The 24,102-nt window shown below is 39.3% G+C and overlaps 2 protein-coding genes and 2 long non-coding RNA genes across 6 annotated transcripts in view; 2 read left to right on the forward strand and 2 right to left on the reverse strand.

Annotated features, from left to right (window-relative positions):
- LOC129747534 (pH-sensitive chloride channel 2-like) overlaps positions 1 to 9,986 on the forward strand; it is a 66,717-nt gene extending 56,731 nt beyond the window's left edge. The window contains exons 3-7 of the mRNA XM_055741803.1: positions 8,101 to 8,186; positions 8,263 to 8,578; positions 8,641 to 8,799; positions 8,862 to 9,355; positions 9,428 to 9,986. Of these exons, the coding sequence (XP_055597778.1) occupies positions 8,101 to 8,186; positions 8,263 to 8,578; positions 8,641 to 8,799; positions 8,862 to 9,355; positions 9,428 to 9,688 (1,316 nt within the window). The 3' untranslated portion in view covers positions 9,689 to 9,986. The remainder of the gene's footprint in view (positions 1 to 8,100; positions 8,187 to 8,262; positions 8,579 to 8,640; positions 8,800 to 8,861; positions 9,356 to 9,427) is intronic.
- On the reverse strand, positions 43 to 10,726 carry LOC129747535 (uncharacterized). Of its 2 annotated transcripts, XR_008737523.1 has the most exons (3): positions 7,618 to 10,726; positions 511 to 729; positions 43 to 442 (listed from the first exon to the last, which is right to left on the reverse strand). It is a non-coding gene; the product is annotated as an uncharacterized LOC129747535 (long non-coding RNA). The 2 variants fall into 2 exon arrangements; XR_008737522.1 differs by having other exon boundaries at positions 43 to 729.
- A 283-nt stretch (positions 10,727 to 11,009) lies between these two features.
- On the forward strand, positions 11,010 to 11,511 carry LOC129744853 (uncharacterized). The gene is made up of 3 exons (XR_008737007.1): positions 11,010 to 11,076; positions 11,145 to 11,211; positions 11,275 to 11,511. It is a non-coding gene; the product is annotated as an uncharacterized LOC129744853 (long non-coding RNA).
- Positions 11,512 to 12,802: 1,291 nt separating this feature from the next.
- Positions 12,803 to 24,035, reverse strand: LOC129747422 (uncharacterized). 2 transcript variants are annotated; one of them, XM_055741643.1, is made up of 5 exons: positions 23,910 to 24,035; positions 23,522 to 23,714; positions 23,272 to 23,460; positions 18,783 to 23,099; positions 12,803 to 12,881 (listed from the first exon to the last, which is right to left on the reverse strand). In XM_055741643.1, exon 4 carries the CDS (start codon positions 22,461 to 22,463, stop codon positions 21,552 to 21,554), a length of 912 nt encoding a protein of 303 aa, XP_055597618.1. In that variant the 5' UTR covers positions 22,464 to 23,099; positions 23,272 to 23,460; positions 23,522 to 23,714; positions 23,910 to 24,035; the 3' UTR covers positions 12,803 to 12,881; positions 18,783 to 21,551. The 2 variants fall into 2 exon arrangements, with proteins under 2 accessions (XP_055597618.1, XP_055597617.1); XM_055741642.1 differs by lacking the exon at positions 23,910 to 24,035 and having other exon boundaries at positions 18,783 to 23,460; positions 23,522 to 23,897.
- Positions 24,036 to 24,102: the final 67 nt, after the last annotated feature.

The following is a 24,102-nucleotide window of genomic DNA, read 5'->3' on the forward strand; positions in this document are numbered from 1 at the left end:
ATGGACTTTTTTCTTTTCTTGTCTAAAACCTAAAGACAGATCCTCAAATTATTTGTTTATTACCTCCAGGTAACTCACTGCAAACGGAATATTAGTTATTGTTTCTTTACATCTGTAGGCCTTAAATGTTTCTCGATCAAGAATTTCGTATTGATGTTCATTTTATCGACCATATGTACAATTGATTGAATTCGCTATACAGTTTTCTCGAAATCATTTAAATTTTCTGGAGAGCTTTTGAATTCATAATATAGAAAAAAAAAGCTTCAGAGTTAGCTGAAATCTAGAATTATTGAGTTTTGATTCAAATTCTTCAGAAATAATAGTATTCCAATGCTACGTTAAGATTCAAAATGAAAAAAAATAATGAAATTTTGCGTAATTAAACCAAAAGGATTTGAATCTTAAAATCAACAAGACTATTGTAGCGTATACGTCATTACTGAAAATAAAACAGAAGAAACAAAATTAATTTTTTGAATTTTATAGGTTTAAAGAAGGTGTACCAACCCTAATTGGGATGAGCTGCTGAATCCAATCGTCTTTCGAGCGGCCAAGACCATCGAAGATAGGTTCATATTGGTCATGTTGGCTCATGTAAATTCGGCAAGCTAACTCAAGCGATTGCTCCTCGACATTTTCGTTGTATTCCCTATTAATATTGTTAACGATTCTGGCAACCATGATCAACGATCGGCCGCGGCGTCGCTGCATAGGATGACACTTGGTCTACCACGAGTGAGAAGAGAAGTTGAAGATAAAAGTTCCACGTTGAGCTCAATAAGTTTACATTATAAAGTTTGTAGTTTTTCCCGATAAATTCATATATTTGATTGCGCACTATTAGTAAAATCCACAACACGATTCTTTCCATGCTACACTTCAACTCTGAAAGAGAGAAGTAGTAAATAGCGGCGGAGATTATCAGGATTGCTCCTTGGTAATATTTAGAAGCAGAAACTAATTTGTGAGTAGAACTTAAGCATCTTATAAACACCGAACTAATGTCACAATAAATCTTTTTAGTCGAGTCGTGCTTGACGAACTCCGAGAAGTTTCGCTGTTTTTAACATTCTCGAAAATTACTACGAGATGAATACGAATCCTGATAATATCCAAAATGCCACGACTTTGGAGGAATCGCATAATTGTGGATCATGTAAGCGTCCGGATTCGGCTAAGACTATGGTAGCCTGCGATGCTTGCAACGGATGGTGGCACTTCGACTGTGCCGGTGTAGATGCCTCGATTGAGAACCGTAGTTGGCTGTGTATTAACTGTGTTTTAGCCCCGAAAAGCTCAGCTTTACCAACCGGAAGCCAAACAATGCAAGTAATGTTGAATGTGGATTCTGGAAATAGAATTACAGTGATCTCGGATGATAGCACTAGCACCTATGTAGCAGCCACTAAGCACTCTAAAACCGGATCAGTATTGTCGACGTCATCCAGCGCACGACTTCGTTTGAAACAGCTTCAGGAACAAAAAGAGCTCGAAGATCGAATCTCTAGGGAAAAAGCCGACAGAGAACGCCAATTCCTAACACAGCGACACGAGATTGAAGCAGAAATAGCCAACGAAGATGGAGATGAAAAAAGTGTCAAAAGTCTCGGAGTAGAAAATCGCGGAAAGGTAGCGAATTGGGTGCGTCAACATCAGTATACCTTCGCCCCTAATATCCAAGAAGCTCTACCCCGACAACAAACATCGACACCAATTCAACACGACGTTCATGCTCAGCCATCGAGAATTGCTATGTGCTCTTCTGACGCTGTACCAAGAAATTCGTTACGTCCTTGTGGAACACAGGATCAACAACTGCACGCTGCAAATGCTTGTAGAAATCCGAGAGAGATGCTTCAACAAATTCCACAGGGCACAAAGAAGAAAACCCTGTTTCCGGATTACGTTCAAGTGAATAAACAGCCTGTTACGAATGCAGTTTCGATTATAGATGACAACATAAATCCAGCGAACATGGAACAGTTTACTCCCAGGAATGTGTGTTGTAATCGAGAACAGTTTGAAAACGCCATTCAAGGAGAAACGATCATCGATCCCGTTAAGAATCTCACCAATCCAATTGGACAGCCTTCAACTTTCTACAGATCCATCACCGCGCAACAACTTGCAGCGCGCCAAGTTGTATCTAAAGAACTACCAACGTTCTCAGGAGATCCTCTGGAGTGGCCTATGTTTCTAAACGCCTTCGAATCAACTACTGCACTCTGTGGCATCCAACCAGATGAAAACCTTGCCAGATTACAGAGAAGCCTGACAGGGTGTGCTAGGGAGAAAGTTCGTAGTATTCTCACTCTTCCGGAAGCCATTCCTGAAATCATCAACATCCTCAGTACTGAGTGCGGACGGCCTGATCAGTTAGTTCACTGTCTTCTTGCAAGGATTCGTAAAACAACTCAGCCGAGTATCAATAAATTAGATTCATTAGTGACTTTTGGTAGAGAGGTTCGAAATTTAGTCACTTACATGCAATCGGCCAATCTTCATTCGCATTTAGACAATCCGTCGATGTTATCTGAGCTAGTTTTCAAGCTTCCTCCTGACCTACGTCTACAATGGGGTATCCATTTAGCTTTCATACCAAAGCCATCACTCGAAGCGTTTAGCAACTTTGTGACCACACTTCGCAGCGCAGCTTGTCAAGTAGCTATGCCAAGCGATCACTGCTCAAACGAGGAAGTTGCTAAGCGGAATAAAGGTAAAGAAAGAACCGGTTACCTGAACGCTCATTCGAATGATTCATCCGATATTTCTTCGGATCCCGATAGAATCAAAACTGATCAAAAACCATGCCTAGCATGTCATAGCGTTGATCACAAGATCCGTTTTTGTAGAATCTTTCATGGAATGACCCTTCAGAGTAAACTTAAACTCGTTGAAGAAAATGGGATGTGTCACCGCTGTCTCGTGCCTCACGGAAAATGGACCTGTCGCACCAAGCAACCATGTGGAGTAGGTGGCTGTAGAGAAGCTCATCATAAGCTACTGCATCCAGAAGAAATCGAATCACATCAGGAAAATGGATCGAACGAATTCGCAACTGTTGCCACGCACAATCATTCGAGGCAGAACTCAACGCTTTTTAAAATTTTACCGGTTACTGTGCACGCAAACGGAAAATCTGTGTCAACGTTTGCCTTTCTTGATGACGGGTCAGATGTTACCCTCGTAGAAGATGGCTTAGCAGATGAACTCGGTATCGTCGGAGAAGAAAGTCCACTCTGCCTTAAATGGACTAGCGACGTTACGCGTATCGAATCTACGTCACGAAAAGTTCAGTTTGCGCTTTCTGGGAAAAGGAATCAAACCAAACACGTTTTGACCAATGTGCACACTATAAATCGCCTGGAATTACCCCGTCAAAGTTTGAACTACTGCCAAATTTCGAATCAGTTCCCATACCTCCGTGGGCTTCCAATTGATAGTTACGATTTTGCAACACCACGTATTCTAATCGGAATCGACAACGCCAAGTTAAACCTCATCCTGGCAAAACGAGAAGGAAATGCTGACGAACCCATTGCAGCGAAGTCACGTTTGGGTTGGATGATATTTGGCGGAAGCAGAAATTTGAATCTCGAAGGCAGAGCTTTAGTCCACGTATGCAGTTGTTCGAAAGATCACGAACTTCATAATTTAGTTCAAAATTTCTTTGACACTGAGCATTCTGGAGTGTCTAACCTAACAGTGCCAGAATCGGAAGACGATATTCGTGCTAGAAGAATTCTTGAGGAAACCACCATTCGCACGCCATCAGGTAGATTCCAAACTGGCTTACTGTGGAAGTGTGATTCTATTGTTTTTCCTGATAGTTACCGGATGGCCGATCGTCGATCAGTCTGTTTAGCACGTAGACTTATGCAGGATCCTGATCTTAAAAAGAACGTCGATCAACAAATATCGGAGTATGTTGAACGTGGCTATGCTCACAGAGCGACTACTGTGGAAATAGAAACCACCGACCCCCGAAAAGTGTGGTATCTACCAATCAATATTGTTCGTAATCCGAGAAAACCGTCAAAAGTACGAGTAGTTTGGGATGCAGCCGCACGCGTTGGGGACGTTTCTCTGAACTCAAAACTTCTCAAGGGGCCAGATCTGCTCACCCCGCTTCTCTCTGTGCTGAGCAAATTCAGGGAACGGCAATTCGCAATAGCCGGGGATATTCGTCAGATGTTCCATCAGCTCCTCATCCGACCTGAGGATCGACATGCCCAAAGATTTCTGTATAGGCGTGACCCGAAAAGTCCGCCCGAAATATTTATTATGGACGTCGCTACGTTTGGGGCAACTTGCTCCCCATGTTCTGCACAGTTTGTCAAGAACAAAAACGCTACCGAACACCTTAATCAATTTCCTGAAGCTGCGAATGCGATTATAAACAACACGTATGTCGATGATTTTTTAGCTAGCCGAGACACCATCCAAGAGGCGATTCAGCTGGCCAAAGATGTAAGTCTGGTGAATAATGCTGCAGGGTTCGAAATCCCTGGGTGGCAATCAAATTCCCAACACGTTCTAAAACGGGTTGGGGTGGCAGAAAAAGAAATCAAACATTTCTCCCTCGACAAATCTACTGTTGCAGAACGAGTTTTGGGTATGACTTGGTCCTCTAATGAAGATGTTTTTACATTTGCGGCCAATTTTCGCTCTGATCTCCAACCATTACTCTGTGGGGAACTTAGACCAACCAAACGTCAAGTACTACAAGTAGTGATGAGTTTGTTTGACCCTCTTGGAATCGTTTCCTCATACACCATACATGGGAAAATAATGATACAGGACATCTGGCGCTCTAAAATTGATTGGGACGAGGCAATTCTTGATGAGGAGTATAAACAGTGGCAACGCTGGATTAGCTTAACAGCCAATCTGGACCACGTAAGGATTCCTCGCTGCTATTTTCCTCTTTACAATCCCGGCAGTTATGACGAGCTGCAGCTACACGTTTTCGTTGACGCAAGCGAGCTAGCGTATTGTGCCGTTGCGTACTTTCGAATTGTCGATTCAAACGGCCCACGTTGTGTATTAGTGTCTGCGAAATCAAAAGTTACACCGCTGCGCCCTCAGTCTATACCACGTAATGAACTCTGTGCTGCTGTGATCGGCACCCGACTGTCTAATACAATTGACGATAATCATTCTTTGAAAATAACGCAAAAATTCTTTTGGAGCGATTCCTCAACTGTCCTATCCTGGCTGCAATCCGATCCCAGAAACTATCGACAATTCGTGGGATTCAGGGTTGCTGAAATTCTAGCGTCGACTTCACCTAGTGAATGGAACTGGGTGCCATCGAGCTTAAACATAGCTGATAATGCTACCAAGTGGGGAAATGGTCCCAATTTTCAACCCGACAGTCCTTGGTTCAAAGGACCTGAGTTTCTTTATCGATCTCCGGAGGAATGGCCACGTCGTGAAAATCAATCGAATGTTACTTCAGAGGAGCTTCGCACTGTTCACCTTCACCTTAAAGTAATAAATGATCCAGTTATTGATCTGACCAAATACTCTAAATGGGATGAGTTATTAAGGAGATTTGCTTTTTTGTACCATTTTGTACATAGCTGCAAAGTAAAAAGACTTAACCGGCGTAAAAGTTATTGTATGGTCTTTCTCCGCCAGCCAGATTACGTTGCTGCAGAAGCAGCTATATGGCGAGCTGTACAAGGTGATGTCTTTCAAGAAGAAATAACGATTATACGTAAAAATCATAGTACATCAGCCAAAGAAAAGAAGTGCATCGGAAGGTTCAGCACATTAGCAAAGCTGTCTCTCCTGCTAGATGAGCAAGGTGTCCTCCGAATGGATAGTCGAATACACCCTCAATCAACCTACTACTCAATCAGTTTTCGAAATCCGGTTATAGTACCTAGGAATCATAATGTAACAAGTCTTCTAATTCTTCGCTTCCACCAAAAGTTCGGTCACGCAAATACGGAAACCGTCCTCAACGAACTCAAACAAGAGTACTACATTCCAAAAATGCGAGCAACCGTTAAGAAAACTTTAAAACAGTGTAGCTGGTGTCGAGTCTATCGTGTAAAACCGTATGCTCCAAAAATGGCCCCACTCCCTCAACCGAGAATAACCCCTTTCGTTCGCCCATTTACTTTTACCGGCATCGACTATTTCGGTCCTGTTATAATCAAACGCGGTAGGTGTAACGAAAAGCGATGGGTGGCACTCTTCACATGCCTCACCATTAGGGCAGTGCACCTGGAAGTGGTACACACACTATCGTCGGACTCCTGTAAGATGGCAATACGTAGATTCATAACAAAACACGGACCCCCCCAAGAAATATTTAGTGATAACGGCACAAATTTCCGTGGCGCTTCAAGGGAGCTTAAAGAAGAAATCATAAATTTGAATTTCCAACTAGCAAAATCGTTCACCAACAAATTCACAGCGTGGAATTTCAATCCCCCTTCTGCTCCACACATGGGTGGTGTGTGGGAGCGAAAGGTACGATCAATCAAACAAGCTTTTAAGACGTTATCTTACAACGAAAAACTCGATGAAGAAAGCCTGAAGACATTTTTAGCTGAAGCGGAATTGATCGTCAATTCTCACCCATTGACATTTGTCTCTTTGGAGAATCCAGAAGACGAGGTTATTACACCCAACAGCTTTTTATGGCCGAACTCATCGGAAGGAGATAAGCCTCCTAGAATTCCCATAGATGCCGTTGTTAATCTTCGTACGAACTGGAAATCAGTGCAACATCTTACGAACAGGTTCTGGAAATGCTGGATCAAAAGTTATTTGCCAACAATAGCTCGACGAACAAAGTGGTTCTCCGATGTACGTCCATTACAAATCGGCGACCTGGTAGTGATCGTCGACGAATCAGTACGAAACGGATGGCTGCGCGGAATCGTGGAACGAGTTTATCCAGGATGCGACGGTGTGGTCCACAAAGTGGATGTCAGAACTGCAGATGGTATTTTTCAACGACCAGTAATCAAGGTTGCGCTCTTGGACGTAAAAGATGATAGTAAAACCGAGTGACTAGGTATTACGGGTTGGGGTGTTAACGATTCTGGCAACCATGATCAACGATCGGCCGCGGCGTCGCTGCATAGGATGACACTTGGTCTACCACGAGTGAGAAGAGAAGTTGAAGATAAAGGTTCCACGTTGAGCTCAATAAGTTTACATTATAAAGTTTGTAGTTTTTCCCGATAAATTCATATATTTGATTGCGCACTATTAGTAAAATCCACAACACGATTCTTTCCATGCTACACTTCAACTCTGAAAGAGAGAAGTAGTAAATAGCGGCGGAGATTATCAGGATTGCTCCTTGGTAATATTTAGAAGCAGAAACTAATTTGTGAGTAGAACTTAAGCATCTTATAAACACCGAACTAATGTCACAATAAATCTTTTTAGTCGAGTCGTGCTTGACGAACTCCGAGAAGTTTCGCTGTTTTTAACAAATATTTCTGTTAAATTTTCATTTTAAACTAACATGAACTTTTATCCACTAAAATCGAATGTAAACAATAACTTTTGTGGTTTAAGCACTGAAAAAAATAGTCACTTGAGTGAGATATTTGAGAATATCATTGTAAGCCCCCAGGTACCTACTAAATTTCACTGCTGCAGTGGGCTGCACTTGAGTTTTAAACTATGATCGTGGATTCCAGATTTACAAACTCTTGATCTGATGGCATATCGGTGTTGCGTTTGCTCATCGAACGATAAAAGAATTTAATGTGAGACCAATTCGGCGACTTTCTGCGGAATACTTATGGAGTACTTAAAATCGCCAAAGCAGTTTAAGGGATGAATCATCCTATTGGATGAAAATCCCAAGAAAAAAAGCCAAAGCAGTTTGTCGTGATTTGCAGGCTTTTTTTCAGATTTCAGACCAACAGTGCATAGGGTTACCAACAGACAAATATTGCATTAAATTTAACTTTTTGATTTTGCATTTTTTATTTTATTAACTTACTTAATTACTTCTAGTATATTATCCTACTCAGTCCATCGTTAATATCAAAAACCATAAACAAAAATATATAACAAAAAAAACTATATTTTAATTTTTTTTTTTTAATATATTTGCAGCTTTGGCAAACGGATCCAAACCTCCAGTTGAAGTTTATGCTCGAGCTTACATATACTTTATGCAGAACCTGGAAGCCCACGATTTAGTAAATATTCAAAATTATTGAAAGTATTACTTTTGTTTTACATTTGTTATCCGTTTGATTTTTTCTCCAATTTCAGCAATTCAAAATTCATGCGCTACTGCAGCTCCGTTACGTTGATCCTCGGCTAGTCTTTGGCAAGGTAGCTCCCACCAAAACGGAACCCATAATGGGTGAACAATCGCTTCGGGATCTGCTGTGGGTGCCACATGTCTTCCTCGCGAACGAACGGAGCTCGGATATTCTCGGAACGGCTGAAAAGGATATCCTCACGTCGATTAGTCCCGACGGAACGGTTATAATTTCGACACGAATCAGTGCCACGCTGTACTGTTGGATGAACTTGCAGAAATTTCCCTTCGACGAGCAGCATTGTTCGACGATTTTAGAAAGCTGTAAGATTGGAGTTGGATTAGTTTGGTTTAAGAAGGTCATAATTTACCCTTTTCATTTTTAGGGATGTTGAATACGACACACTTAACCTTGAAGTGGGAATCAAAATCTCCAGTGACCTTGGCCCCGGAGTTGCATCTGACTGAATACGTTTTGCTGGAAATGTTCACGAACGAAACCGTTATTAATGCTGATCTTAGTGATCTACGACATGGTTCATTTGGTAAGCCTCAATTTTTTGTCCGACATACTCAAAAAGATTCAACATTACTCTGAATATTTCAGCTGGCAATTACAGCTCCCTAAGCTTCACCGTGCACTTGGCTCGAGAGATGGGCTTCTATTTGATGGACTACTTCATCCCGTCTTGTATGTTGGTAGCTATCTCATGGGTCACCTTTTGGCTCCAGGCTGATCAGTCAGCGCCCCGAATCACCCTCGGTACCAGCACTATGTTGACCTTCATTACTCTGGCTTCGGCTCAGGGCAAAACACTGCCCAAAGTCAGCTACATCAAAGCGTCCGAAATATGGTTCCTCGGATGCACGGGTTTCATCTTCGGTAGCTTGGTAGAGTTTGCATTTGTGAACACCATTTGGAGGAGGAAAAAGAATGTCGAACTGAAGAAAAAGAATAGCAAATACATTTTCAAATCGCTCACGCCTCTTCCATCGCGCAAGGAAATGGGAGGACTGCAAAAATCTCATTCATGCACCAGTTTGGATGGGCAAGCCACCATAACTGCAGCGAACTCCTACAACAATTATCTAACAGTTCATGTAAATATGTTCGAAATAAGCTTCAAAATAATCTTAAAAAATATTCTCTACAAATTTTTTTTACTTTTGCAGTCTTTTCCATCGAAATCAAACTCGGCACTCCCAATCATTACCACCTCGAACGACGACACCTTGGATAATCGTAACGGAAATATTGCCATCAAAATTGATGACGCATCCGGTGACCCAAGCAAAACGACCGACAAAACCGGTTGGACCACGATGACACCGCAAGAGATAGCCATCTGGATAGACAAACGTTCCCGATTCGTGTTTCCCATCTGCTTCCTTATCTTTAATATATTCTATTGGACATTCGTGTACTATTTGTAAATTCTTTAGACTTTACAGTCATCAGTGTGTGTACATCTTTTACAGTAACAATAACTGGTAATTTAAGTGATTGAAAAGTCATTCTATTGCGACAAATGCAGTGATATCCGACAGCTTTTAAATGATCATAATAGTTTAGATGTGTCGCAAAGCGATTAGGGAACCTTCTTTGTATTGTGTAATTGACAACGAATTTGTACACGCGAGTATCTGAGCTAACAGTGCCTTCAACTAGATGTAAGCCATGATTGTGAAACTGACTTAATAGACCAATTATTTATTTATGATATAAATTCGCTAAGTCAATAACTGATAAATGATCATTAATTTTTGATGACAAATCCTTATAACATAATTTTTCATTCAAAAGATGCTTACAAATCAACACTGGAACACTAAAGCGCAGACACCGTGCACCAAGACACCGTGTGCAAATTTTTAAACCGATCCGTTGCATAATAACGTCAATATCGCAAAAAAACGGTGAATTGTTAATATGGACGTCCTCTTTGGCCGCCCCCTGACCCAAAATTGGATAATTGGAATCAATTGTTCGTCTTTTATTATTTCTATATGCAAATTTGCATCTCAATCCGATGTATAATAAGGTCAGTTTCACAAAAAAAATTGAAAAGGTAATATGGATGACCCTTTTTGCCTGTCCCTTACACAAAATTTGATACCTGAAATCGTTTTTCGTTTATTGAAAATTCTCGTGTACCAATTTTCATCTGAATCCGATGTATAATAAAGTCAATATCGAAAAAATAGCGAACAGTTAATATGGACGACTCCTTTGACCTGCCACTTATACAAAATTTGATACCGGCAATCGATTGTGTGTTCCTAGAAATATCCGAGCGCAAATTTTCTTCTCAATCCGATAAATAATGACATCAATATCACAGAAACATTGAAAAGTTGATATGGACGACCCCTTATACTGAATTCGATACCTGGAATCGATTGCTTGTCAATCGAAACTCTCGTGTACCAATTTTCATCTGAATCCGATGTATAATAACGTCAGTATTACAAAAATAGTGAACAGTGAATATGGGCGATCCCTTTGTCTGGCCCCTTACACAACCCGCAGGCCCTTTTAAAACCTAGAGCTCACGATTTTGCGCGTAGGGCTGCGTTCAATGCCATAGACTGAGGGTTTAAATTTTACACGTGCATCAGTCCAGTCAGCTGATTGCACCGATTGCACAAATACAAATTCAAATGTGAAAATAGCATAAAACCCTCCGAGTGTACAACACTGATTGATCGTTTTAACGACTTTTCGCTAGTTAGTATTGGTGACCAAAGAAAGCTAGAAAAAATCTTCGTTTTATCAACGGCCATTTTGACATCAGACCTAGCCGGAGCTGGATTAAAAAATGGTAAGATATTTTAAATAAAATAAATGCAATTAAAATGTCGTTAATGTGTTCCTTTTTTCTTGACACAGCTCGACGCAGGCTTGGAGGTGCTGGCGGTTAGTTCCAGATCTGTGCAAGGGACGGCACAGGTAATAGGTAAGTTGAAATTTTTTAACTATGCGATCAATTTCTCAACTCATTTTTTTTTCTAATTTGCAGCCCTTCGTGTAATCTGCCCGCTCATCCAAGCTACCACGTCGCTCATTGATCGCTTCAAGCCCCAGGCCGCCAAAGCACGGGCTTAATTCTGGAGCCCCTAATGAAGGAGGAGGTCCTCATATGCAAGATCCTGCCATCCTGGTGCCGAGCGACCAATTTCTTTTGGCCAAAAGTGTAGTGTAGTGTAGTGTGTCTAGTGAAGTGTAATATTGTGTAAAAAGTTTTGAATAAAATAAAAATACAGATAAAGGAAAACGCATGTTTTTTTTTAATTGAGAAATTTCCCCCGAGTGTGGTTCGGTCTAGTACGCACTCATACATATGCAATAATATTTACTCAACACACTCACACATTAGCATTTTTTGAACACACAAATACAATCAAACCATGACAGATGTCAACCAGGGCTGTCATTCTGAACCGGGAAAATGGTTTCAAGTAGAATCGGTTGGGCCAATTAATGCTTGAATTCAATGAAAGGAATGCTTGAAGAATGCTTGAAATCCAAGCATTCTTTCAAGCATTCCAAGCATTTATTTTGCTAAGCGGGAAAATTTGATACCGGCAATCGATTGCCCGTCCCTAAAAATATCCAAGCGCAAATTTTTATCTCAATCTGATGTACACTAACGTCAATATCACAAAAATATTAAAAATTAATATGGACGACCCCTTTTGCCGACCCCTGTCCCAAAATTCAATACCTGAAATCGATTTCTCATCTCTTAAAACCCCCATGTGCAAATTTTCATTACGATCCGACGAAAAATAACGTGAAAAACGCGAAAACAATATTTGTGTTGTATGGACGACCCCCTTCAGAAGGGGTCAACCAAAATTCTGAAAACATTTTTTATCATTCCTGGTCCTAATGAGCCTCCATGCCAAATTTCAGCTTTCTAGCTCTTAAGACGGCTGAGCCTATAGAGGACAAACAAACAAACAAACCCACAGAAATTGCTTTATATATATGTAAGTTTAGGTAGTTTTCTCTATATGTTAACTTAAAACACTTCTGATTAGTTTGAGGTCTGAATCCAAAGAGACAGAATCTTTATTCTCCAGATCACACGAAACCTTTTCTGGTTTTTCTAGACTGGCTGTTTATGTTGAGCCATAACAGCTGATGATCTTCACGCTCAGTTTGCAACCATCGAATTTGTCTTAATACTAACAATTCTCCCTCTTTTAGAATAAACTTTATAAATTTCAATTCATTTCACCTTACTCTTAACTAATAATCATAAATTATTTAAAACTGCCTTTAGAAGTAAACAAAGTCATTAGCTTTCAACAATTTTCTTCTTCTTTCAGATCTCCTGATGGCCTTAGGCTCCGATGATGACACGTTAGGGCCCAGAGAAACGTCGCTCCCGTTGGATTGAACCGTTGCTCTTGATGTAGAGGGTCGCTGCTGAGAAGGAGAAAACCCATAGAAGACTTCCTCATCTGAATCCTCTCGACGTCTTTTCTGTGAATTCTTTCCGTTTTGACTGTCCGTCGATGAAGGATTCGGAAATTGAAGCGCCGCATTGCGCCTATGTTCATTTTGCGCCTTTTTGATCTGCCCCCTGTGAGCCGAGATCACATGTGCCCCCAGAGCGATCTGGAAAACATTGTAAGAAAGTCTCTTAATAAAAATTGCATTTAACCATTTTTCAATCTCTCGAGCATTCGGATTTCTGTAAAAAACCTTGTCTCCTCTTTTCAAATTAGAAATAGGATCTAACTTTTCTTTCTCGTAATTAGTGTAGCCAAAATCATCTTCAGTTCTTTGTGGCCGTTCCACTATTTTGCTTCTGTTATCAGAAATCGGAACAAGTTGTTTTTTAAAATCATTTTTAGGATTTGTCAAATCCAACAACGTTTTCGGTTTGAACCTAAATATTCGTTCTGATGGGAAATCTTCCCCTTCTGATAGGCAACTGTTTCTGTAATTAAAAAGAAAATAATCAAGTCTATCTTGTATATCCATATTCCTCATGTCCGAATCCAACCAAAACTTTTTTAGTACTTCTTTGGCTACTCTCACTAGCCTTTCGGCCTGTCCATTACTCTGTGGATGATAAGGAGGGCTTTTATACACTTTTATTCCTTGTCTTTCCATGAAAGAAATGAACTGTTGCGAATTATAAGGTGGCCCATTATCAGAAACAATTACATCCGGTAACCCGAATCTCGCAAAAAAATCCGTAAACTTTTTTAAAACTTTATTTGAGTCTGTTCCAAAATTCATTAAGTAAACTTCAAGCCACTTAGAAAAGCTATCAATAATAAGAAGAAAATATTGTCTTTCAAAATAAAAAAAATCTGTGTGAATTCTACTAAACGGTCTAGCAGTTGGTATCCAGCTATACGTTTCATTTTTTCCAGGAACTACCGCCATTTTCGCACAAACTTCACAACTTTCCGCAAATCTTTCCAAGTCTCTATTTATTCCAATCCAGTAAACACTTTTTCTAGCCAATTGCTTCATCTTAACAATACCAACATGGTTAGAATGTAAAAGTTTGATAATTTTCTGTTTAAGAACTTCAGGTATGAAAACCCTTTCTTGAAAAAGCAAAACGCCATCTACTTCTTCTAAATCATGATGCTGAGAATATAAGTCCTTCAGTTCTTTATCAATTCTATCGGGCCAGCCATTTTTTAAATACAGTTTAATGTTTTGCAAAGCTCTATCATTATTTGTCTCAGCAGCCACCATTGAAAAGTCGATTGGAAATTCATTTGAAAAATTTAGACTTTTGATAAACTGATTGTCAATCTTTTTAGACACTCCTTCTTCCAAAGGAAATCTCGAGCAGAAATCTGCATTTCCCATTCTTTCTGAAGGTCTATATAAAATATCAAACTCATAAATTGATAACTCCATAATAAACCTTTGAAGCCTTGTAACAAATATTGTATTTCTACCATTTTTTCCTAATATTCCCAACAAAGGTTTGTGGTCTGTATAAATTGTAAACTTCTTACACAGTAAACGAAAATTACCGAGTTCGGTAATTTTTTTTACAGAAACACTTCTGTAATTCGGATATTTTCGGTAATTGATCAACTTGACGTCTTGTTTTTAACGAGCCTCGTTAATCAGCTATCCACCTACCGAACTTCGTTCATTTATATGTAAACAAATCTCTTCGCAATTAGTTTTCGGTAAAAAAACACCGAAAACTGTAAAGTAAAACTGAAAACTGCCGCTGTCAAGACAAACGTCAAAATGCGTTTGTCTTTTTCTGGCATTTTTTTACATTTTCCTTCGCTCTCTTGCAGTCGTAATAAATGGCCTCAACTTTGATCGTGTGATCGAGCGAGAAGCTGAAAAACTCGTAGCCATTTTTTAAAGTTTGGGTTTCGCGTGTGTGGTGTTGTAAAAAATTCAAACAAAACACATTTCACCCCGTTTCCATTCGGAGCCTTATCTTGAGGTAGGGGAGGTTTGGCCAGTTTAGCGGCTCATTCCGGTCCACATTTTGTCAGCTGCGAAGGGGCAGCAGGTCCCAACAAGAAGACCTACGCCGATAGCTCGCCGAGCGACAGCAGCAGCAGCTCCGAGGAGTACGGCAATAAAGTCAAAGTCTTTAATATTTGTGGTTCCATTGGAGCAGCAGGAAAATACTGTTCCGCCGGTGGGGAAGTGGATTGCCAAGGAAGCTTCGGGAACACCGTTCCAAGGAATCAAATTCCTTTCTGAACAGGAAGAGGTAAAAGTTTAGTTACATTTGTTCCGTGTCGAAATTTTATTGTAACGATTTTCTCTTATTTCTACAGAGGCAATCCGAGCTCGATGACGATCAAAATGAAAATCCGAAGAGTTTTAAAAGGCAATAAAAAAATGTTTTAAACTAACTCGGTTTTTCGCTCAAGGCGCCTTCTGGAAATGCCGGTAATATTTACCGAAAACTGTCAAATTTTCGGTAATTTCTTCCGAAAACCATAAATCGTATGGTAATTTTAGGTAATGATGCGCTGTGTGCACACATAGCGGGATGATTCGATTCGAGCACAGTGTATGCATCATAAGCTAAAATTATCAAACGTTTTTTGGTTGCATGTATCATACACAGTAAACGAAAATTACCGAGTTCGGTAATTTTTTTACCGAAATCCTAACATGTGTAAATCGTTAAACTGTTCGGTAAAAAATAAACGAACATCGGTAAATGAAGAGTCTATTTACCGATGTTCGTTAATTTTTTACCGAAAAATTTACCGAATAGTTTAACGATTTACACATGTTAGGATTTCGGTAAAAAAAATTACCGAACTCGGTAATTTTCGTTTACTGTGTAAGCTGAAAGTGCCGAACATTTTACGGGTATCAGTAAAAATTACCGAAAATTTTACAGTTTTCGTTAAATATTACCGGTATGTCGGTAAAAATTACTGAAATTTCGGTAAAAATTACGGGTTTTTCGGTAAAAGTTACCGATTTTTCTGTAACTTTTACCGAAATTTTCCGGCATTTAGAGAATATTTACCGGCATTTCGGTAATAGTTACAGGTATTTCGGTAACTTATACCGGTCGTTCGGTAAATAATACCAAACATTTACAGCTTTTCGGTAAAAAAATTACGGTATTTCGGTAATAGTTCTAGATAATTGGGTAAAAATTACAGATATTTCGGTAATAATTTCAGGTTTTCGGTAATTTATTAAGGTATTACAGTAAATTCTACCAGTTGTTCGGTATATACTACCGAGCTTTTATAGTTTTCCTTTTAAACATTACCGACCTTTCGGTTATAATTACAGGCATTTTGGTTCAACAATACCGGTTGTTCGGTAATATAGCAAACTGTCACGTTGACAACTGTCATAATTTGACAGATGATCTTAGATATGATCAGCCGAGGTTCGGTAAAGTTTTACCGAAAAAGGTCTGTAATATTTGACAGCTGTCACTTCTCTGCCATGAGAAAAATTACCGAACGGTTTAACGAACTCCACATGTTAGGATTTCGGTAAAAAAATTACCGAACTCGGTAATTTTCGTTTACTGTGTACCAAACAAAAATTTATGAAATTTTTTTACAGTTGAGACTATTGCCATTGCTTCCAGGTGCAAAATCGGATATCCCTTCTGAGCTGAATTCAGTGAAAAGGAAGTAAACCATATTGGTTTTTCAACTCCATCAATAACGTGAGAAATAACTCCTCCAAGACCATAAGAACAAGCGTCCGCTGAAACTATTATTGGCAAATTAGGATCATAGAATATTAAAATGTCAGCTTTAAGTAATTGAGCTTTACAATTTTTGAAAGCATTTTCACAATTAGAATCCCAAATAAACTTAGAATCCTTTTTTAATAAATTATACAACGGACTTAGATGAATCGACAACTTTGCTAGAAATTTTCCATAATAATTTATGAGTCCTAAGAAAGCTTTTAGCTCCGACACATTTTTTGGCACTTTAGCCTGTTGTATTGTTGCAACCTTTTCCGGATTTGGTTTAAGTCCTTGTTCACTGATAATATGTCCCAGATAAGGTAGCTCAGACACGAAAAATTTACATTTTTTGAAATTTATTTTGATATTTGCCTTAGAAAGCTTTTCAATTACCAGCCATAATTTCGTCTGACATTCCTCTACATCTTTCCCAGCTATCAATACATCGTCTAAATAAACGAAAACATGGTCAATTCCTTGTAAAATTGTTTCCATAATCTGCTGAAAAATGCTAGCACTTGACGAGGCTCCCTGGGGAAGACGATTATAACTGTAAAGTCCACGAATAGTGTTTATAACTACAAATTTTCTAGACCTTTCAGAAAGGCTTAACTGAGTGTAAGCTGTCGCTAAATCCAAAGCACAAAACATTTTTTTGCCCGCCAATGAAGCAAATAAATCCTGAGCAGTCGGTAAAGGGTAGGTGTCCCGAATAAGCACCTTATTAATTGACACCTTACAATCAATCACAAGTCTGATTTCGTTATCCTTCTTAATTACCACGACAACCGGTGAGGCCCATAAGCTAGTCTTAATAGGTGATATTATATCATCCTTTTCTAGTTTCTCTAAATGCTCGATAACCTTGTCTCTAAACCGATAAGGAACATCGTATGCCTTCCTAAAAATTGGCTTGTCTTCCCGGAGCACTAAATCAGCTTCAAAACCTTGTATGGCAGAAGAAAAATTGTTATCAAAAACGTTCGGATACTTCAATTTGACCTCCGCTATACATTTTTCAACATTATTACCCAATTCAATTTTATTAATATCACCAAAATTCAAAATTCTTCTTCTCCAACCATGACACAAAATATCAAGCCAGTTACGGCCAACCAGTGGTATGAATTGATGATCCCCATCCAAAATTACCAAATTTAAACAAATGGTTTTTCCTTGAAACGTGACATCAACCGAAACTTTACCATAAATGTTCAAAGTAGAACCATTTATAACCATAAGCTTTTTGTCACTTTTTTCTACACGAAGATTTTTGAATTTCTTTAATAAATCTGTTTTGCTCATTACAGAAACTGCTGAACCACTATCAATTTCCATCCTAATAAATCTCTTATTAATTTGAATATTTAGAAGACAAGGTTCACTTATGTCAGTAATTGATTTAATCATCATGCAATAATAGTCACCTGATTCATCACTGCTACTGTAATCTACTCTGAGACGTTTGAAATAGTCGTGGACATTTTCTTTTGCCTTATCTTTGGTTTTATCGTCCACAAAGTTCACCATACTTCTATGGTTTCTTTTCCGTTCAAAACAGGATTTCCAAACATGCCCCATTTCTCCACAATAGTTGCATTTAAAGTTAGCATAACGTCCTCTAGTCTTAGACTGACTTCCTGAAGGAGATCTGCTGCGTAGAGAACTGTGAAAACGACCATGATCCCGACTCTGAGACCTGCCATCAAATCTCGATCTCCTTTCTGGTCCTCTCGAATATCGTCTTTCATACCTTTCGCCTAATCTGAATTTAACCGAGTTTATGTTTTCCGCCTCCATAAATTTATCATTATCGAAAGTCCGCTCTGAACTTTTAAGCATCCTCTCTGTTGTCTTCAGCGTCAAATTTTCCTCATTAAAGAGCCTGCGCCTCAACTCCCTATCTTGAATTCCTGTGACTAACTTATTGCGAATGGCTCTGTCACGATAGCCATCGAATTCACACGCCTCTGCTAATAATTTGACCGCCAAAATAAAATTCTCGTTAGATTCATTCGGCCCTTGCTTTCGGTTTATGAACCGACAATAAGCATGCAGTTCGGAGTCCTTTTTATCGTAGCGTTCCTTAAGTTTTTTTGAAATATCCTCGTAAGATAACGTTTTCAAATCGACTGCCGGAAACAACAGTTTGATTTAATCGAAAACCACCATGCCGCAGAAGCTAAGAAAAAGATCTTTTTTCTTATCATCTGCGACATTGTTACAAGAGAAAAAATACTCCAGCCTCTCAATGTAGTTTGAAAAGGAGGTTCCCGGAACGTACGGGTCGATTGTTCCAAACATAGCCATTGTGTTTTACAACGAATCGTTACCCGATTCTATGTTCTCAAAATCCAACGTCGAATAAATCGAAAAACAACACCAGGAACTTCCGGCACCCCAATTCGGCGCGGCGATAAACAAAATTCCAATTCTACAATACGATAACACCAGCGTCCCTTTATGGTGGACGGCGTCGCTAATGGCGAATGGCGGCGTCAGAAATGGCGATGGGTGGCGTCGACAAAGCTTCCAAACACAAAAGCCTCGGGTAGCGTCTAAATTGACCGGCTACTCAAATTCTCCTCGTTCGCCACTGTAAGTTTAGGTAGTTTTCTCTATATGTTAACTTAAAACACTTCTGATTAGTTTGAGGTCTGAATCCAAAGAGACAGAATCTTTATTCTCCAGATCACACGAAACCTTTTCTGGTTTTTCTAGACTGGCTGTTTATGTTGAGCCATAACAGCTGATGATCTTCACGCTCAGTTTGCAACCATCGAATTTGTCTTAATACTAACAATATATATAGAAGATACATTGATTGCTTCATTTTTGCCATTTAAACATTTGATTTTTTTCTTTTTTTACGACTTTTTTCGTTGCAATGTTTTTAAATAACGTAGTAAATAATTTTAAATAACTTGAAATTATATTTTTTCATGTATGTATTACTTACTAAATATCTATTTATAATGCATAGATTTGTTATTCTTCTTGTTGTAGCCTGTAAGCTTGCGCATATGCGTACAACCGTTCTCCAATTGTTCCCTCACGACAGTCAGCTTTCTGGGCCGATCGGGCATATGCTTCTCTATACAACCTCCGAGGGACTATTCCGTTCAAGTTACAGACCCACTTCAGCCACTTTAGACCATTTGATGTAGAAGGTTCCGCTGCCATGATTTCCCCCGGAGCAGTACACATCGCATGAAACATGACAATAGCATTTTTGACAACATTCTCATCGTCGGCGCCTGCTAGGTAACGAGCGTTTAGTGATCGTTGTTGCAAAGAAAAACTGCCAACCACATGTATAAATAGAAAAAGATTAGGATTCATCGTTGCTGTGTAAGGTGATTTACTAGATAGTTGCATTTCCATAAAATACATGGAATAAGAACGGGGATCGTCTAACTCGTGACCGTCCTCCATAACATTCACGAATTCCTTTTGAAGACCCTTTGTCCAGAGCCATCTTTTTATATCATTTGACTCCATCCCATATCTTTTCCTCATTTTTTAATGTGATATTTTTACAACGGAATAATACTTTTCCTCATTTTTGCTAGAGCCAACGGGACTGTACAACCCGCATACTAAAAAACCATATCTCAAACAGTTTAAACAATACATCAACGGCTTCAGTAAATGTGATTGTATCTGTAAACGTAGCTGTTCTTTTAAACTTTACTTCTCCAACGATAAGAACGAAATATGTACGATTATGTGAAAACGTGATGATATCTGGAAAGGTGGTAGAATGATTTAACGATTTCCTTCAACTTTTCTTTAATCATAAAAACCGAACTTGAACCGTTACACATACCGTTCATCTCTTCTGTCATTTACGTCAAAATGAACGAAACGCCCGGTCAGGGATGCCAGATGGTTTTGTACAAAATTAGTACACATTTACAAAAAGTTTTAATTTTTTTAACTATCATCATACTAAACGAGGTTATCTCTTTGATTTACAAAATGCTTTTAACAAATGTTAACGCTTCAAGTAAGGTAATGAAAGATAATTATGAATTTTTCTATACGAATCCATGGACTTAATTTTGATTTTAGCTCATTGCATGTTAAAAAACAACAAGCAATTACAAATTTGGTGTGTAGGCTAGCATACATGCTTACAGGCGACACTGAAACATCAAAGTTTTAAATCTTTTATATTCTCACATTTTAATTTCATATTGGCACAATTTTTTAAAGTCGGTCTAGTCGGCATCACTGGCTGACAACTGGAAGAAGAACACTAAAAAAACAACAACTCTTTGTTTTACTCGTTCAAAATGTTCAGCTCCTTCCTCTAGCAGCGACAAAATTTCCCTCCGGATAGGGTCCAACCGACGGACAGACGGTTGGATAAACAGGAATAAGGACACCATCAATTTTCGCAACAGGTAAGTTTTATTATCATTATGTATATATCGATGCAAAGGTATGAAGAAGTGTTTTTTTTATTTCAGCGACGGGAGCTGGAGCTGCAATGTCGTCACGTTGGGAGGAGCAATGTTCCGTACGACTTTCGGTTCCAGCAGTGACCAGCAGCTACGCCAACGCACGGCCCGTGTTTTTGTAATTAGACATAGTGAAGGAGCTCAAACAAATATACAAATGATACAGGTGAATAAAATGAACATTAATAAAAATTAAAAAAATGAGTTTGTTTTTCACTTAAAGAAAAAAAGTTTGTGTGTGTGCGTGCATCATTCCCATATACGATTCAGAATACAGTATACGCATAACGTTGGAAGAACGTCATATCGAATCGTTTTGCGACTATTACTGTAAATGTTCAGTTACGAGGAAATTTTAAGAATAACTGTAACAAAAACAGTTCGATGCCAAAAATACCTTTTTCATGAGCGTATTTGAACGTTGTCTCTACTGTTTGCTGAACAGTTCTTCAATATAAGTGTTTTAATAGTTTTTAACAGTAACATAACTTAACGCCATATTCAACGGACCGTCGTTTTGGAATTCACAATTAGTGGAATGTTTTTTACGATGTCAGTTATCGTTTTCTAAAAGTTTTTTTACGCTGTTCCGAATAGTTGTATAACTATTATAGTAACTGTTTGGTAACAGTATTTTTATATTCGGGAATCTCTGCAGCGAGTGATTATGCTTCCATATCGGGCCGTTTTGAACGGGTGTGCAGGGAACTCGCATAAAAACATGTCAACCCCTGCAACGACTTTCCGATATTCGGAGTATGATGTCAGCCTGTCCCTATCTGCACCTATCTCAGTTAGCTCAATCTCGGTTCCAGCTGCATTGATCAAAGCCTTCAGATTCTCCTTCAATGTGTCTCGGTAGGTCTCCTCCATTGCAGGGCTAATCCGGATAACTCCGATTAACGCAATGAGGTAACTCAAAACTTCAGTATCTTTCATTTTATATTGGTCAGCAACAGTTTCTGCAGGTGGGTAATTTTCTTGGGCCTTGACATCAAAGATATCGTTCAAAGATATCATTTGTCCTTGTTTTCCGATCATTCGATTGAAAGACACCCAGTCCGCACTCAATGCAGCAGGCTTCGCACAAAACTCATTGTAAATAAATGTCGTAACCAGAGCAGGGTCCAATCCAGTCTTCAGATTCTTCTTTACCATATTCCTAACAGTTTCTCGGGAGATAGCGTCAATTGCGATTACGGATAGAGGCGGCTTCTTATTTTTATTTTCCGGACGGTTAAACCAGGCACCCGGATGTTCTGCATTGACAGTCTCCTGGCGCTCCTGGCAGAACTTGGTTCCCAACACTTTCCGCTCAGCTTCGTTCTTTGATACCAGTCGCAGTGTTTTGTTTTCAGAAGCCATCTTCTTCTTCTTTTCTGTATTCCCAACGGTTTCTCGGGAGATAGCGTCAATTGCGATTACGGATAGAGGCGGCTTCTTATCTTTATTTTCCCGACTTCCTTCCTGGCAGAACTTGGTTCCCAACACTTTCCGCTCAGCTTCGTTCTTTGATACCAGTCGCAGTGTTTTTTTTACAGAAGCCATCTTGGAATTTAAACAGTTTAAAACAGGGAGATGGCATCCCTATCCTTTGTCATTGAATTTGACAACCATCAAAATTACGGGCCCACGATTTTGTGGGCCCATAACAAACCTGACATTTTGCTGTCAAGGACCCGAACTAAATGTCAAATGCTAGAGAAGTATTGTTGATAGCACACTAACACATCAATCATTCTGATTCCTCATTGGTTGAAATTTTGACTTTTGAGACTTCGTACTGCTTTGAGAGGAATACACCATAAACGTCTCTCCCGATGGATAGAAAAAAAGAAAAAGATTGTTGTTCGAAAGAAGAACTAGATTGCCACCTCCCTGGTTTAAAACAAATCTAGAGTTATGCCGTTTTCGTTTATCTCCACTCGCGCGGGGCAAAACTTTTTTTGAATAAACAAACAGAATCGTTACCCGGGACGAAGCAAATATATGGTTGCTATACTCACCCTTATGCTTACTCCCAACACTGACAACTTTTACGGGGTGCAACCCCATGAGCTAGATGTAGAGGTGTGGATGAACTCGGTTTGCCGTGGTATAGGTGATCGAAAAAACGTAAACATTGTGTGTATTACAGTGATGACGTCATAACATCATCGGGGCTGCAGTGCGTAATACAGTTTACTGAAAAAGTTGTCAAATTAACATGATTAAAGTACTATAATACTGAAGATAGTGAACGCTCGTATAAAAGGTGAAACATATATCCTTGTTGAGTGAATTTCCCATCTCAAAATGAGTATTGAATGGCTTTTTTTCAGCGTGATTCGGTTGTTACAGAACGTTTTTTTTTTACCGTGGATTGTTCCGTCGTCGTTGAATAACCATCTTAGAAGATCCTTTATTGTAATCGAGGGCGATGACTTCAACTGATCCCCAAGTTTGCATTTCTCTGTAGAAGTTCTTCGACCACTTGCTTCCGGTTCCTCACTTAAGCTCTGATGGATCGAGCAGACTCAGTTGGAGGGCACGAACGGATGGCAAGCTGAGAGAAAAAACGAAACATAAAGAATATTGCGATAATGGCCTAAGTTAGAAATACTTACCAGATTTTATAAGAACCCTCTTTGCGTTTTCCATATAAACATTGACAAACTCCGTCAATTCGGAATGCTGGGAGCACACGTATATGCCGGATCCATCCTTACGGCCACAGAACGCGAGCCATTTTTTGCGTACCGCGGGTTCCTTCGGTAGCTGATGAAAACTCACTGCTCTATTTTGCTTCTTAGCGTCGACCTGCGAAATTTTGCAGGATTTTATGCAGCACTTGGCCATTTTTTCATTAAACAAAAGTTATCTAAATCAAAAACTCTTCCGTAATTGCAACCCAAACAACTCTTATGACGTCATCAATGCGAATCAGACCGCATTGCACGCACACCAGTCTGAAGATACTGATGTATTTGTGACAGCATCAAAATATCTCCGCACCTTATGTAAAGCTCATGGGGTGCAACCGCCTGCTTGAGGTTCAAATCTCGGGCAAAACTTGTGGACTTCCAGTTATTGCAATAATAATAATAGCCATGGCTGCAAATGATTGATAAACATGTACACGCTCGAAATTCATTAACCAATTATCGTTAAAAAGTTACCATTTTCACACCTTTCCGCGTTAAGTGAT

This window comes from Uranotaenia lowii, chromosome 2 (genome assembly GCF_029784155.1).
Source record: "Uranotaenia lowii strain MFRU-FL chromosome 2, ASM2978415v1, whole genome shotgun sequence".
Classification (NCBI taxonomy): Eukaryota; Metazoa; Arthropoda; class Insecta; order Diptera; family Culicidae; genus Uranotaenia; species Uranotaenia lowii.

Coding starts and splice junctions, on each gene's coding strand:
- LOC129747422 (XM_055741643.1), bottom strand. CDS start 22,463: ATGGCTTCTGTAAAAAAAACACTGCGACTGGTATCAAAGAACGAAGCT.